The sequence below is a fragment of the Ptychodera flava genome, chromosome 8 (genome assembly GCF_041260155.1).
Source record: "Ptychodera flava strain L36383 chromosome 8, AS_Pfla_20210202, whole genome shotgun sequence".
Taxonomy (NCBI): domain Eukaryota; kingdom Metazoa; phylum Hemichordata; class Enteropneusta; family Ptychoderidae; genus Ptychodera; species Ptychodera flava.
The window spans coordinates 1943311-1960683 of NC_091935.1; the positions used below are offsets into that span (position 1 = coordinate 1943311).

Consider the following 17373-nt stretch of genomic DNA (forward strand, 5'->3'; position numbering starts at 1 on the left):
CATATCCTAGTTATCACTTGGCATGACTGAAAAATTGTGCCCAGTTATGATTTGAATGCCTGTATTAAAAAAACGAGTAACCTAGGAGGTCATAGTAGTGTGTGGGGGTCAAAGGTCAATGAGGCCCTTTAAGTAGACACCTAAGTGAAATGTCCACATAAAGTCAAACCTGCCTGTCAATTACATTACTGTCAACCTCAGGGTGGAACATACAGTAAGCATAGAGGTCTTTGGAATTTGGTGTACTTGAACTTAAAGAGAATCACTTCAAGGTGTTCAATGTTATGGAACTTTATCTAATCATTATAGATACTGCAAGAATTAGATCAACTTTGTGTGGAGGATTATATTTTATCTTCTTTTTAATTTCATTTTTAAAGGTCCAATGGCTGTAACTTTAGATAATTTTTTCACTGATTTATTTTTTAGTGTCAACTACAGTTTCTTGTGCTACCGGTACTCTCCAAAGCATGTTGAGATACACAGTGTTAAGCTTATCAACTCTGCTTGTACATGTGTAGACTACATTGTTATTAGTCCCCACGGACACCGTCCGGGGGGACTTATAGGTTTGGTCATGTCCGTGCGTGCGTGCGTGCGTGCGTGCGTCCGTCCGTTCACGCAGATATCTCAGAGATGCAAGGAGCGATTTCATTCAAACTTGGTACAAGGATTACTTCATATGTCATACAGATGCACGCCGATTTGTTTTGTGATACGATCCAATATGGCCGCCAGGCGGCCATTTTATTACGATTTTTTCATGTACAGAGCCATAACTCAGACATGTTTCAACCGATTTTATTCAAAGTTGGTACAAGGACATTGACCAATGTCATAGATATGCACGTCAATTTGTTTTGTGATACGATCCAATATGGCCGCCAGGCGGCCATTTTATTACGATTTTTTCATGTACAGAGCCATAACTCAGACATGTTTCAACCGATTTTATTCAACGTTGGTACAAGGACATTGACCAATTTCATAGATATACATGTCGATTTGTTTTGTGATACGATCCAATATGGCTGCTGTGTGGCCATTTTGTTACGATTTTTTCATATACAGAGGCATAACTCAGGCATATCTCAACCGATTTTATTCAAAGTTGGTACAAGGACATTGACCTATGTCATACATATGTACGTCGATTTGTTATGAATTTGTCATTGGGCAAAAGAGAATTTTGCAAGCATAAAAACACTGTACAAAATTCAAATCGGACATTTTCAAGAGACACAAATTTTTTCATGTACGCCATAACTCAGACATGTTTCAACCGATTTTATTCAAAGTTGGTACAAGGAGATTGACTAATGTCATACATATGCATGTCAATTTGTTATGTGATACGATCCAATATGGCTGCCTTGCGGCCATTTTGTTACGATTTTTAATGTACAGAGCCATAATACTCTCAGGCATATCTCAACCGATTTTATTCAAAGTTCGTATAAGGACATTAACCTATGTCATACATATGTATGTCAATTTGTTTCATGATATGATCCAATATGGCTGCATGGGAGCCATTTTGTTACAATTTTTTCGTGTCCTTAGCCAAAACTTGGGCATGTCTCAACTAATTTTATTCACCGATTTTATTCAAACTTAGTACAAGGACATATGTCATACATATGCACATTGATTTGTTTTATGATACAATCCAATATGGCTGCCGTGTGGCCATTTTTTGCTAAAGTGTTGACACACGTGAGCATATGTCGCAGCGATGCCTGTCTGTCTGTGTGTCTGTGTGTCTGTCTGTCTGTCTCTGTCTGTGTGCTCAATATCTCAAAAACGGCTCATCAGGTCAGACTCAAATCTGGTACATAGATTCAGTTTGCTAATGGTAAGAACTGATTAGTTTTTGGTGGGTGTGGCTTCCTTACTTTTTGCTCATTTGCATAATTAATGATTTTAGAAAAATCGGATATACATTGAGAACGATTGCACACAATTTGATGAGATTTGCTCCAAATATTGATCACATCAAGATATATCAGCTGTGAAAGTTATTAAAGGGGTGACGTGAAAGATAATTACTAATTTGCATATTTAATGAAATTTCCTAATTAGGCGTATATATCTGAATTTACTTGATCAAAATTGACGAAACTTGGTATGCATATTGAGGATACTATGATTTAACATTATTGAAAGTCATTAAGCATTTTACTTCATCCAAATCCTAATTTGCATATTTAATGACCTTTTGAAATTAAGGATATATATTTGAATTTACAAGACCAAAATTGATGAAACTTGCTATCATGTACATTAAAGATACTATGATAGAACATTATTAAATTAAGCATTTTTACTTCAGTCAATGCCTAATTTGCATATTTTATGAACTTTCCTAATTAGGGGTATTTATCTGAATTGACGAGACCAAAGTTGGCGAAACTGGCTATGTACATTAAAGATACTATGAACATTATTGAAAGTCATTAAGCATTTGAACTTTAGCCAATTCCTTATTTGCATATTTAATGAACTTTCATAATTAGGGATATTTATCTGTATTGACTAGACCAAAGTTGACGAAACTTGCTATGTACATATAAATTAAAGATACTATGATACGACGTTACTGAAAGTCATTAAGCATTTTTACTTAAAGCCCCTAATTTGAATATTTAATGAATTTTGAAATTAGGGATATATATTTGAATTTACATGACCAAAATTGATGACACTTGCTATTAAAGATACTATTATATAGGCTAACATTATTGAAAGGCATTAAGGATTTTTGCTTCAGCCAATTCCTACTTTGTGTATTTAATGAACTTTCCTAATTAGGGATATATACTTGGATTTATTTGATCAAAGTTGGCATAACATGCTATGTATATTGATGATTATACCAGGTTATATCAATATTAAAAGTCATTTCGCACTTAAGTTTTCATGTCAGCTAATTAATAGTTTGCATATCTAATGAGCTTTCAAAGTTTGGAATATATTGTTTGAAGGACTTGACCAAAGGCAATTACACTTGCTATATAAAGTGGTCATACAATGATAGCAGTCAAAGAAATTAATTATTTCTATTTCAGCTAATTGCGTATTTGAATACGTAATGACCGATAGAGTTTAATCTGTGGTGAATATTGTTCATTATGTTGATCATGATACTTTCAATGAAGTTGCAAAAATGTGGCAAAGGTTCAAATTTACACATAACTGCAATATACAATGAAGCACGTGAGCATTTACAGTTCATATCTGGTTTTTTCGATTTTTTCATGTCCGGAACCATAACTCAGACATGTATCAAGCAAATTTATTCAAAATTGGTACAAGGACATTGACTTATTTATACATATGTATGTCGATTGGTTTCATGAGATGGTCCAATATGGCCACATGGTAGCAATTTTGTTATGGTTGTTTCATGTCGAGAGCCATAACTCTGGCAAGTCTCAACTGATCTTATTCAAAGTTGGTACATGTACATTGACTTACGTCATACATATACATGTTGATTTTTTAAACAGTAAGATCAAATATCGCTGCATGGCGGTGATTCTGTACAATTTTCAATGTACAGAGCCATAACTCAGACATATTTCCACCAGTATCATTCAAAGTTGGTACAAGGACATTGACCTATTTCATACATATGCTCGTCAATTTGTTTCATGTCATGTAGCAGTAACATGTCAATTATTGAAGTTTCGTAAGTAGGCTGATATGTCAAGAAATACGTACTGCATCAAATTCATGAAACTTTGTACAGATGTTAACTGATGTTAAGCTCACATTGCTTTAACATTGAAAAAGACATTTATCAGTGTCATTTTTATTAATTTGTAATTGCATAAGTAATGAACTTTCCTAATTTGGGTGATATAGCCACAAATTAATACAACGTCAAATGTGATGAAACTTGATACAGATGTTGATCTCATAGTGTTGTAAATACTGCATCAAACTTTATTAAATATGGTACCAATGATAATCTGTCAAGTGATAGAATTGTATAAAAAAATGTTTTGCAATATCCTGATGATTAATTCCTAGTTGACTCATTTTATGAACTTTAGGATGGTGGCCTACATTGGTTTTATGTTTTCATCACCATGGAACTCATTCTTGGCCATTGAGCGCCATCTGTATCAAAGTATTTTTATCACAGACCTAATTAATGAAGAGGACTCTATCCTCTCTGAGGACATGTAATCAAAGTACCCATTAACAAGTGGGGACTGTGTCATCAACGATGACTTGTTTTTACGCTCCCATATATGCATATGTATATATGCAAATGGGAGGTATTCGTATAAGGTGGCAAAATGGCGTCTGTGTGTATGTATGTAAGTATGTATGTATGTCTGTTAGTCCGTCCACATCAAAAACTCCTAAACCGTAGCACCTACTGTCTTAGTATTTGGTGTACAGGTGCACCTAGGGGTGGAGATGTGAATTTGTTCAAATGAACATGTCAGTGCCAAAAATATGCAAATGAGGAGAAAAAGGAAAAATCCTGCAAATGGCTAAAACTCAGTAAGCATTGGTCAGATTTGGTTGAAACTTGGTATGCAGATTTCTTTAGGTATTCTAAATTATGTGTGCAAAAATTGGGATGAAATTTGCATGTTTGTATTTTTAGGGTATTTTTTCCGTTTTTAGTCAAAAAATCTTGTTCTCTGAAATGGCTCGTCTGATTGCTATGAAACTTGATATTCATGTTCCTCAGAATGACCTCAGTCATGCTTGTACAAATTGTATTGATATTGTCATATTTGTAATTTTGGGGCAATTTTCCCAATTTTTGATAAAAAATTTTTAATCCAAAAACTACTGATTTGATAGCTTTGATATTTGGTATACAGGTATCTAAGATTAATCTCAGTATAATGTATTGAAGGTATGTTGAAACTGGCAATTTTTATTTTTATTTTTGGGGCAATTTTTGCCTTTTTTGGTCAAAAATTTTTTCTCATAAAACCACTGATCTGGTAGCTTTGATATCTAGTGTACAGGTTCCGAGGGTTTATGTTAATTAGATATATTTAAAATTAGGATGAAATCTGCAATTTTGTATTTTGTGGGGCAATTTTTCTCATTTATGGTCAAAAAATTTGTTTCTCAAAATTTACCAGTCTGATTGCTTTGATATTTAGTAAACGGTTAGGGTTTTTGTTAGCTACTATAGACTATAGTCTATAGAAGCTATTGGGATGGGTATCCGTCCGGCGTCCGTCGTCAGTCTGTATGTATGTATGTATGTATGTATGTATGTATGTCCGTTTGTGAGGCGTCCGTCCACTCAAATATCTTGAGAACCGCAGTACTTACTGATTTGATATTTGTTGTGTAGATGAAAAATACGATTTTGAGAAACTATTTTTTCAATTTTTTGATATTGTTGAAAATAGGCAAATTAATGCCAAAAAAGGTGTTTTTGGTAAAAAATCTTCTTCTTCATAACCGCTGGTCAGACAGCTTTGTTATTTGGTATACAGGTCCCTAGGGGTAACCCAACTTAGACTTGTTCAAATTGTGATGAAATATGCAAATGTGTATTTTTAAGGAATTTATTTGTCATTTTTGGTCAAAATTTGACTTACATTGTATGTAATTCTTGTACTGTATAAACCCTATCAATTCACCCAGAAAAAAATAATATGATTTTAAATAATTGAATTAATTAGGAAATCATCAAAGCCAAAATAATTTTAGTGTCGGGAATTATCAGAAAGTTCAACTTTTTTTGACATTTCATAGTGAAATGCTTACCATCTTGGAGGATTAAAACATGTAAAGGCAACTTTCCTGAATCCCAACTTTGACATATTCTGAACCGTCATTTATTGTGCCCTGTATGTTATCTAAAAGAAATTGCTCAAAATAGTCAATAGAGATAGAGATAGAGATAGAGATAGAGAAAGTTCTAATTTCCATTTATGGTTGACTTGGTAAGGATAAAATAAAATTACTTTTTGAAGAAAAAAATAGAGTGGTCAATTAAAAGAGTGGTCAAAGTGATAGGGTTTTTATGGTAAAGCTTGGCTGTATAAAGATTCCTCATGTGCTATTTATAGCAATTATGCAATCTGTGAAACAGTGCAATGAAAGTGTAACATGATTCCTTATGATGCTTTTGATGACCTTGAACTTCTTAAGTTTCAAACCTTTGTCTCTTCAGTGTGCTTTCTCTGAGTATGTACAGTCTCAACTTATTAAACAGAACTCAATGTTAATCAAAGATATCCACCTTCTTCATCAATACATGTGTCACAAAAGGTTATTCTCTACATAACTCAACAGAGCTCTGTCAACTGTTGAGTTGCTTGTTCTTTCAAAACTGCTGGTCAGACAGCTTTAATATTTGGTTTACATGTCCCTAGGATGACCTTAGTGAGATAATTTCATACAGTCAGGAAATACTTAATTTTGTATCCATGTCTACGGTATAGTAGCTTCAGGGACTTTGGCCCTATGTTTAATAAGATATATTGAAATTAAGTTGAAATTTGGAATTTTGAATTTTTTGGGCAACTTTGCGAAACTTTCAGTTTTACTGGGATATCTTTCATTTTGTATTTTTAAGATTTTTTGGGGTAATTTTATACCTACTGGAACTAAGAGTATATAATGTGGTGATTTAGTAAGCATTTGATATGGTAAACTGTATTTGGTGTTGAAATGCGGTAAAAAAATCCTGGCAGATTTTGAAAAAATTCCAAACAAATGCCAATAAAAAATTCAGCCAGAGAAGGTTTGACAAAAAGAAAAGGTGGGAGAGGGGGAAAAAAGAATGTACAATGAATCGGATAAAAAAGATAACGTACCTCATAAATCTTCCAGACACCATCCTTATGAAATGGTCCACCCGGATGTATTTTTGTGCACAATTAACCATGCAGTGTATTTGAGTTTAAGATGTCAAGTTAGGTAAGGATTTGAAAGGAATAGTCAAGTTCACCTCAGTTTAACTTTATCTCTTGTGTCATCATCCTTGTGTAATTGGTTAAGTTTGTAAGTTGTTCCAGATGTGGATGTACCAGCTGTTCTGGAAGAAAACAATGTTTACTTTTCCTGTAGGGTTTCTGAGTTGATGATTGTATGTTGAAATTTCTCCATGTATCTGGTGTATGGGCAAAGTGTAAACATTGGTTGCATGTTATGTATTTCAGTCTATGTCAAATATTGTAAATGAAAAATCAAGAACAGTTTACCGTACTGTGTGCTTGTAAAAGATAACATATTTGTCAATACATAAACTGCCTTGCAGATTGATTGTCTTAAAGATTATCACAGAAGTAGAAAAGGAAAAGAAACTAATCAAATTGCTGTAACATATTCACTCTCAGTGCCTGTATAGGCCTATACTTAACTATTTTATCATTACATGCGCTGTTTGTTATATCTTTATCACTCTCCATGGGCCAACGCACACTTGGGGTCAATGTCATCACTCTGTGCCAGTCTGTGTATGTCAGTCTGTCTGTATATGTATGTCCATGTTTCATACAATTGTTGACTTGTTTTGATATCTATATGGGAGCGAACAGTGATGTTGTCACTATTTTTTACAAGATGATTCTTGTCTGGAGTAGAATACAAATGCAAACAATAACAGTGCATTTGAAACATATAGATGCTGTCTTGGCAAGCTAATAATACCGGTATTGTTTTAATATTCTTTTTTGAGTAGAACAAGTACTTGTTATTGACATAAAACAAAAATAGTGTAAAATAAACATCAAAAGTGACAGCCACTTGCCCTTTAATACTCAAGTCATTTTTTCCTCAAAATGTAACATTGACTTTATTCCTCTTTTGATTGACCATTCTATCCATGCAGTCCCAAGTCTGATAGTAGTAGCCCAGATGTTGCCACGCCAACTGCTCAAACTGCCAATCTTCCAGAACAGTCTGCAAAGTCCGGTGTTCCCAGTGATCCGGCCAACTGGACCATCAAGGATGTTTCCAATTACTTCCGTAACCAGGGCTTCCCTCAGCAGGCCCATGTCTTTGAAGAACAGGTAATAGAAATATTTTTCAGTTTCTAGCCAATCAAAAGACTTTTCAGTTAAAGCCAATCAAAAGACTTTTCAGTTTATAGCCAATCAAAAGACTTTTCAGTTTATAGCCAATCAGAAGACTTTTTAGTTTATAGCCAATCAAAAGACTTTTTAGTTTATAGCCAATCAAAAGACTTTTCAGTTTATAGCCAATCAAAAGACTTTTTAGTTTATAGCCAATCAAAAGACTTTTTAGTTGATAGCCAATCAAAAGACTTTTCAGTTTATAGCCAATCAAAAGACTTTTCAGTTTATAGCCAATCAAAAGACTTTTTAGTTTATAGCCAATCAATAGACTTTTTAGTTTATAGCCAATCAAAAGACTTTTCAGTTTATAGCCAATCAAAAGACTTTTCAGTTTATAGCCAATCAAAAGACTTTTCAGTTTATAGCCAATCAAAAGACTTTTCAGTTTATAGCCAATCAAAAGACTTTTCAGTTTATAGCCAATCAAAGACTTTTCAGTTTATAGCCAATCAAAAGACTTTTTAGTTTATAGCCAATCAAAAGACTTTTCAGTTTATAGCAATTCAAAAGACTTTTTAGTTTATAGCCAATCAAAAGACTTTTCAGTTTATAGCCAATCAAAAGACTTTTCAGTTTATAGCCAATCAAAAGACTTTTTAGTTTATAGCCAATCAAAAGACTTTTTAGTTGATAGCCAATCAAAAGACTTTTTAGTTTATAGCAATCAAAAGACTTTTTAGTTTATAGCCAATCAAAAGACTTTTCAGTTTATAGCCAATCAAAAGACTTTTCAGTTTATAGCCAATCAAAAGACTTTTCAGTTTATAGCCAATCAAAAGACTTTTTAGTTTATAGCCAATCAAAAGACTTTTAGTTATAGCCAATCAAAAGACTTTTCAGTTTATAGCCAATCAAAAGACTTTTCAGTTTATAGCCAATCAAAAGACTTTTCAGTTTATAGCCAATCAAAAGACTTTTTAGTTTATAGCCAATCAAAAGACTTTTCAGTTTATAGCCAATCAAAGCCTTTCACCACGAAATTTTGGTGCGCACTTTAAGTTATTACATTGTATTTAGCTGTAGTTAGTAATAGAGAAGCAAAGGAAAGTAGAATTGATAGCAACTCATCATCCTAGTAACAAACTAATCACCATGGTAGCAACTCATCGCCATGGTAGCAACTCATCACCATGATAGCAACTCATCACCAATGGTTCTACTATGGAATAAAAGGGATGGGCCGTACACCTGAGAGATCACATGACTGCAGCACAAACGACTAATGTGTACAAACACATATTTCTATGTGACTTTGTGGACATGATTTTATTTGTATCATTATTAAGTCCAATTCCAGATTTAACCCATTTGGCATCTGTTTCTTTCTTACCTTGTAAAGTATTTATAATTGGTCCCTTTCAGGTGTAACATAATGTGTTCATTGTCAACACATCAAATATGCCGATATAACATTCCATCACAACTCTCCATAGTATGTGTTTGTGCCGGTATAACATTCCATCACAACTCTCCATAGTCTGTGTTTGTGCCGGTATAACATTCCATCACAACTCTCCATAGTATGTGTTTGTGCCGGTATAACATTCCATCACAACTCTCCATAGTCTGTGTTTGTGCCGGTATAACATTCCATCACAACTCTCCATAGTCTGTGTTTGTGCCAGTATAACATTCCATCACAACTCTCCATTGTGTGTGTTTGTGCCGGTATAACATTCCATCACAACTCTCCATAGTCTGTGTTTGTGCCAGTATAACATTCCATCACAACTCTCCATAGTCTGTGTTTGTGCCGGTATAACATTCCATCACAACTCTCCATAGTATGTGTTTGTGCCAGTATAACATTCCATCACAACTCTCCATTGTGTGTGTTTGTGCCGGTATAACATTCCATCACAACTCTCCATAGTATGTGTTTGTGCCAGTATAACATTCCATCACAACTCTCCATAGTATGTGTTTGTGCCAGTATAACATCCCATCACAACTCTCCATAGTCTGTGTTTGTGCCAGTATAACATTCCATCACAACTCTCCATAGTATGTTTGTGCCAGTATAACATTCCATCACAACTCTCCATTGTGTGTGTTTGTGCCGGTATAACATTCCATCACAACTCTCCATTGTGTGTGTTTGTGCCGGTATAACATTCCATCACAACTCTCCATAGTATGTGTTTGTGCCGGTATAACATTCCATCACAACTCTCCATAGTATGTGTTTGTGCCAGTATAACATTCCATCACAACTCTCCATAGTCTGTGTTTGTGCCGGTATAACATTCCATCACAACTCTCCATTGTGTGTGTTTGTGCCGGTATAACATTCCATCACAACTCTCCATAGTATGTGTTTGTGCCGGTATAACATTCCATCACAACTCTCCATAGTCTGTTTGTGCCAGTATAACATTCCATCACAACTCTCCATTGTGTGTGTTTTGTGCTTGTATAACATTCCATCACAACTCTCCATAGTATGTGTTTGTGCCAGTATAACATTCCATCACAACTCTCCATTGTGTGTGTTTGTGCCGGTATAACATTCCATCACAACTCTCCATAGTATGTGTTTGTGCCGGTATAACATTCCATCACAACTCTCCATAGTATGTGTTAGTGCCAGTATAACTCTCCATAGTATGTGTTTGTGCCAGTATAACATTCCATCACAACTCTCCATTATGTGTGTTTGTGCCGATATAACATTCCATCACAACTCTCCATAGTATGTGTTTGTGCCGGTATAACATTCCATCACAACTCTCCATAGTCTGTGTTTGTGCCGGTATAACATTCCATCACAACTCTCCATAGTCTCTGTTTGTGCGGGTATAACATTCCATCACAACTCTCCATAGTCTGTGTTTGTGCCGGTATAACATTCCATCACAACTCTCCATTGTGTGTGTTTGTGCCGGTATAACATTCCATCACAACTCTCCATTGTGTGTGTTTGTGCCGGTATAACATTCCATCACAACTCTCCATAGTCTGTGTTTGTGCCGGTATAACATTCCATCACAACTCTCCATAGTCTGTGTTTGTGCCGGTATAACATTCCATCACAACTCTCCATAGTCTGTGCTGGTGCCGGTATAACATTCCATCACAACTCTCCATAGTCTGTGTTTGTGCCGGTATAACATTCCATCACAACTCTCCATAGTCTGTGCTTGTGCCGGTATAACATTCCATCACAACTCTCCATAGTCTGTGTTTGTGCCGGTATAACATTCCATCACAACTCTCCATAGTCTGTGTTTGTGCCAGTATAACATTCCATCACAACTCTCCACTGTGTGTGTTTGTGCTTGTATAACATTCCATCACAACTCTCCATTGTGTGTGTTTGTGCGGGTATAACCTTCCATCAGAACTATCCATAGTCTGTGTTTGTTCCGGTATAACATTCCATCACAACTCTCCATAGTCTGTGCTTGTGCGGTATAACATTCCATCACAACTCTCCATAGTCTATGTTTGTGCCAGTATAACATTCCATCACAACTCTCCATTGTGTGTGTTTGTGCTTGTATAACATTCCATCACAGCTCTCCATAGTTTGTGCTTGTGCCAGTATAACTTTCCATCACAACTCTCCATAGTCTATGTTTGTGCCGGTATAACATTCCATCACAACTCTCCATAGTCTGTGCTTGTGCCAGTATAACATTCCATCACAACTCTCCATAGTCTATGTTTGTGCCGTATAACATTCCATCACAACTCTCCATAGTCTGTGTTTGTGCCGGTATAACATTCCATCACAACTCTCCATAGTCTGTGTTTGTGCCGGTATAACATTCCATCACAACTCTCCATAGTCTGTATTTGTGCCGGTATAACCTTCATCACAACTCTCCCATAGTCTGTGTTTGTTCTGGTATAACCTTCCATCAGAACTATCCATAGTCTGTGTTTGTTCCGGTATAACATTCCATCACAACTCTCCTTAGTCTATGTTTGTGCCGGTGTAACCTTCCATCACAACTATCCATAGTCTGTGTTTGTTCCGGTATAACATTCTATCACAACTCTCCATAGTCTGTGTTTGTGCAGGTATAACATTCCATCACAACTCTCCATAGTCTGTGTTTGTGCCGGTATAACATTCCATCACAACTCTCCATAGTCTGTGTTTGTGCCGGTATAACGCTCCATCACACTCTCCATAGTCAATCCTGATTATTATAAAAGAAGGTTTATGTTGTCATCGGCAGGCATCCCAGTTAAAGGTACACTGTCACCTGTTCCAATTTTGCCACAGTTACCATGGAAAGAGAAAATCTAACCAATCATAGATTTTATGTGGGTGGCTGCTTTTTAAAACAACGCCCTCACATGGGCATTTTGAATACCAAGGAACGTCCCTTTGACCATGTATGGGCATATTTAGATTACAGGTGACTGTGTACCTTTAAAGTCCAGTGTATTTGACTAAGATTACACAAACCAGATCACAAAGTAGGGCACTACAGTAATATTAAAGAGTAATGTGGGTGTTTAATTTTGTTTATGTGTGTGCTGTTTATTTGTTATTGGGTATGAAGTCAAGTTCATGTATATGGGAAAGAATAGGCAACAGGACTGTGTATATAGGAAAGAATAGACAACGGTGCTGTGCGTCTATATGTATATAGGAAAGAATAGACACAAGTGCAGTGTGTCTATAGGAAAAAATATACACTGGTGCAATGTGTATATAGGGAAGAATAGAGATCGGAGCTGAGTTTGTATAGGAAAGAATAGACAGTGATGTTGCTACCCTAAAATAGACAGTGGTGCGGTTACTCAATCTTCTTGTCACCTCAATTTCTATATTATTCTCTTTTACAGTGATTTAGAAGGTTCACAGTAGAACTGAAACAACAAAAAGAAAATACCGGTACTCATGTTCTTCAATTTCATGACCCAATAACAGCATAAACAATAACATTAAACACCCAGATTACTCTATTCGCTAAGTGATATCAGTCATGTGACTGATCACATGGTTCATGGTAGTCACCTGACTGACATGGAGTATTGATTTTTACAGGAAATTGATGGCAAGTCTCTACTTTTGCTCAAGAGAAGTGATGTCTTGACAGGATTGTCCCTCAAACTTGGCCCTGCACTGAAGATTTACAACTTTGTTAAAAAGCTGCAGACGTTGAATCAGCCTCCATCAATCTACACGTGAGACAGGAACACAAAGAGAGATAGACAGAGGGTGAGAGAGATAAACCGACCAACCCACACTGGGAGGTCTAGGAACTGAAGTGGACCTAGCTAATTGAGTACCCATCAGCTGATTACAGCTGATCAGACACAAAAAATGAACAATGGTGTCTCACCTGTAAGTTAATCCATGCAATGCCCATTGAATAAGGAAGAGGGTACAGGATGCATAATTTTTTTTAATGAAATCATGACAGTCCAATTTACATGTTTTTTTATAAACTCTCAGTAGCCTCTTTGAGTTTCCATAACTGGGGCCAAAATGTGAAATATTTGCTTTAAAGCTCGCAAAGTACAATTTCTTTAGAAAGTGTGCTAGAATATTGTGTTGAAAGAATACTGGCACGTGTCTTCCCAAACAGGAAATTCCAATTAAAATAATGGACAGCACTTTTGTCCGTGGACTTGGCAGTGAAAGATAAGTCCATAAAACTTTAATGCAAATTATTTTTTAGATGTTAAATGAAAGGTTTCCCTTAGATGACCTTTGAACTGTTGTTTCCTACAACATTAGAGAAGGTGCAGTATCTAACATAAGTGACCCATTGACTCTGTGTGTGTCAGATGTTGTGTTAGATTCTGAAAGACTATTCATGGCCAGAGAGCCAAGACCATTGTCAGAGAGAAGCCAGGCCTTGAACTCAGCCAATGTAATGAGAATATTTTAGATAGACAACCAGCACTGACAATCACCAATGCTGAAAAAATAGCTAAGGAGCCTTGCGGGAGCCGATTTGTATCTTTATCTGTCGAGGATGAACCCCCTACCAAACTTTGTCACTTTAGCACCACTAGGAGTGGCATTCACAATACATTGCAGTTAATACTGTGTTTAGTGTCATCACTATGGACTAAGTTTGCCATTTTTTTATGGCAGGTATGATGTCATCAGTTTGTGGCGATACCATTTCTGTAATGGTGCTGTCACTTAGCTTGTTACGGCCTGATGATCACATATGTGAATCTGGGCTTCCCGTTGTATCACAGAGATGATCAATAACTGCAAAGATCGTGTCAAAGAATTTGCGTGTGTGCCCTCAGAGTTGAAATAGTTGCCTTCCTTTGTTTCTTGAGGTGCTGCCATAAGCATAACAAGTCAGTAAATGCTTATCTTGACAATACAGTACTTAGCAGGGTTTCTGTCATCTCAAGATGAAATGTATTGCCCAAACTAAATCTGATCTATTTGTTGTGTTGGATATTTGGATCAGTTTGTGTATCAGATCTAAGGTAGGGCTTGCTGTAATGTGTGAAGGTACTTTGTGATACCACAAAACATGTTACCTTGTACATTGTATAACACAAATTAAACGGCTGGCATTACCTTGCTTCAGCCATCCCTAAAAAGTAACACATTTAAATAGTTTAACTTATGATCATATTTCTATATGCCGATATAATAACAAGCAGTCATTTTATGCTTCAGATAGGGGGTCTGCAAAGACGCTGTTCAACAGATGAAGAGACTTTAAAGCAGGGGTCTGTAAAGACACTGGAAAGCATGTTGGGGGTCCTCAAAGACACCGGAAAGCAGATAGGGGGTCCGTAAAGACACTGGAAAGTAGATATGAGTCAATAAAAACACTGGAAAAAAGATTGGGGGTCAGTAAAGACACTGGAAAGCAGATAGGGGGTCAGTAAAGACACTGGAAAGCAGATAGGGGGTCAGTAAAGACACTGGAAAGCAGATAGGGGGTCAGTAAAGACACTGGAAAGCAGATAGGGGGTCAGTAAAGACACTGGAAAGCAGATAGGGGGTCAGTAAAGATGCTGGAAAGCAGATAGGGGGTCAGTAAAGACACTGGAAAGCAGATAGGGGTTGCCAAAGACACTGTATAGGGTCTTGCACTGAGTATGATTGCAGGCAAAGACTGAAGGAAGTTGAAAAAAAAACAATTATTAAACCAACAGAGTGTGCTAATTGGTTAGCTGTATTTCATTTTGGTGTGCTATATGTTGTCCTTTTTCCCTAGAAATATAATTTAACTACTTACCTTTTTGGGGTGAACCACATTCACCTCTGTGATGACAACAAATGGTTTCTCCCATACAAACAAGGAATCTTGAAGGCTACCCAATAGGGCATTACCACTCATCAAATGGGTTGGATAGTTGCGCATCGTCAATATTTTTCTGTGGTCGTCATCCAAAGAAATACTTTATGTCAAGCATCCAGTTTGTGTATTTTTTATTATAATGAAGTTTTCATATACAAGGCATTTTGGCAGCTTTTTTGGCCATTTTCAGATGGAAAATATGTGGAAAATTTTCCAGCAAAAATCTCTAGGAAACATGGTAATTCTTAACAGAATTTTTTTTTCTGTGCCAGGGTAATGTGATTTTTATAAGACACCTGTAGATGGCCTGTATTGTTTGTACATGGTATGCTTGCTGCTGTCATAACCATTCTGCCATTTCAGCCCTGTATATAGCAATATTTGTATTTTCCTTTAAAATGTAAATAACTGTGATATGAAAAGATTTAAGATTTGTTATATTTAAAATGTCTTGCTCCTGTGTTGTCTTCAAACGAAGTAGAAAACAGTTCACGAATCAAAATGTGACTTATCAAGAAATGCTCAGCATTGGGGAGACTAAGTTGAGTGCTATTCAAAAAGTCTTTTGAAAATAGTATTAGAAACAGTGTGATTTCCCTGCAGGTTTTGTAGTGTGAAAATACATACACTGTATAGCAGTTTATCAAACTTCATCCAAAATCATTTTAATTTGGCAGAAAGTTTTTTTTCTGAACAGGCATTATTTGAGTGTCACTGTGCTGTAGGATTTCTGATCTCAAAAGTGAAACAAAATATGTTTTGTGGAAGTATATTTTCTGCTTTACAATTTTGTCTTCCACTGGTAATGTCTTTTGTATTTGTATATGTTCTTTGTTTCAGTCTTGTAACACGTAGATTTAGCCAAATAAAAGCACTGAATACAGCCACTACAATCATTGTATCGCTGAGACATTCATTCAGTCCTGTCTTTGCTTTGTTTCCACTTGTTTTCAATTTAATGATGTACTAGTCAAGTCGTTGGGAAAAACTTACAAGTCAAAATGTTTCATGGAAGCTTTGGACTGAGCATTGACTGTGTTTATTCAGATTTTCACTGCAGTGCAACCACAATGAAGAAATAAGTATTTGAAATGCAAATATTGCCACTTTGTCGTATATTGCCACTATTTTGTCGTTCTTGGAGGTTTTGCAAAGTCATAATTGAAAGCTGTTTATTCCAACAGGCCGCTGCTCTGCAAAAGCTTAATAGAGCCAGTACTATTAGAACTGTCTTGTCTCTTTGGCAATTTATTATATCAGATTTATTATAATTTAGAAACTTCTTACATCTTGTCGTTTTAACATCACCGTATTTGAAACCACTGTCATTAGTGCTCTGATAATTATACTAGAAGCCGCTACCATCAGTACTCTGATAATGACAAGCCACTTTCTGTGCTCTGATAATTACACTAGAAGTCACTGTCATCAGTACTCTGATGTCAGAAGTCACTGTCATCAGTACTCTGATAATGAGAAGCCACTGTGAGTGCTCTGATAATTACACTAGAAGTCACTGTCATCAGTACTCTGATGACAGAAGTCACTGTCATCAGTACTCTGATAATGACAAGCCACTGTCAGTGCTCTGATAATTACACTAGAAGTCACTTTCATCAGTACTCTGATGACAGAAGTCACTGTCATCAGTACTCTGATAATGACAAGCCACTTTCTGTGCTCTGATAATTACACTAGAAGTCACTGTCATCAGTACTCTGATGACAGAAGTCACTCATCAGTACTCTGATAATGACAAGCCACTGTCAGTGCTCTGATAATTACACTAGAAGTCACTGTCATCAGTACTCTGATGACAGAAGTCACTGTCATCAGTACTCTGATAATGACAAGCCACTTTCTGTGCTCTGATAATTACACTAGAAGTCACTGTCATCAGTACTCTGATGACAGAAGTCACTCATCAGTACTCTGATAATGACAAGCAACTTTCTGTGCTCTGATAATTACACTGGAAGTCACTGTCATCAGTACTCTGATGACAGAAGTCACTGTCATCAGTACTCTGATAATGACAAGCCACTTTCTGTGCTCTG

The 17373-nt window shown here is 36.1% G+C and overlaps 1 protein-coding gene across 2 annotated transcripts in view; it reads left to right on the forward strand.

The window, feature by feature from the left end:
• The window catches only part of LOC139138166 (histone acetyltransferase KAT6B-like), a 39160-nt gene extending 22951 nt beyond the window's left edge, over window positions 1–16209 (forward strand). For both annotated transcript variants that reach the window (XM_070706415.1, XM_070706416.1), the window contains exons 7-8: window positions 7826–8006; window positions 13078–16209. In XM_070706415.1, coding sequence (XP_070562516.1) covers window positions 7826–8006; window positions 13078–13221 — 325 coding nt within the window. In that variant the 3' untranslated portion in view covers window positions 13222–16209. The remainder of the gene's footprint in view (window positions 1–7825; window positions 8007–13077) is intronic.
• The last annotated feature ends 1164 nt before the right edge of the window (window positions 16210–17373 follow it).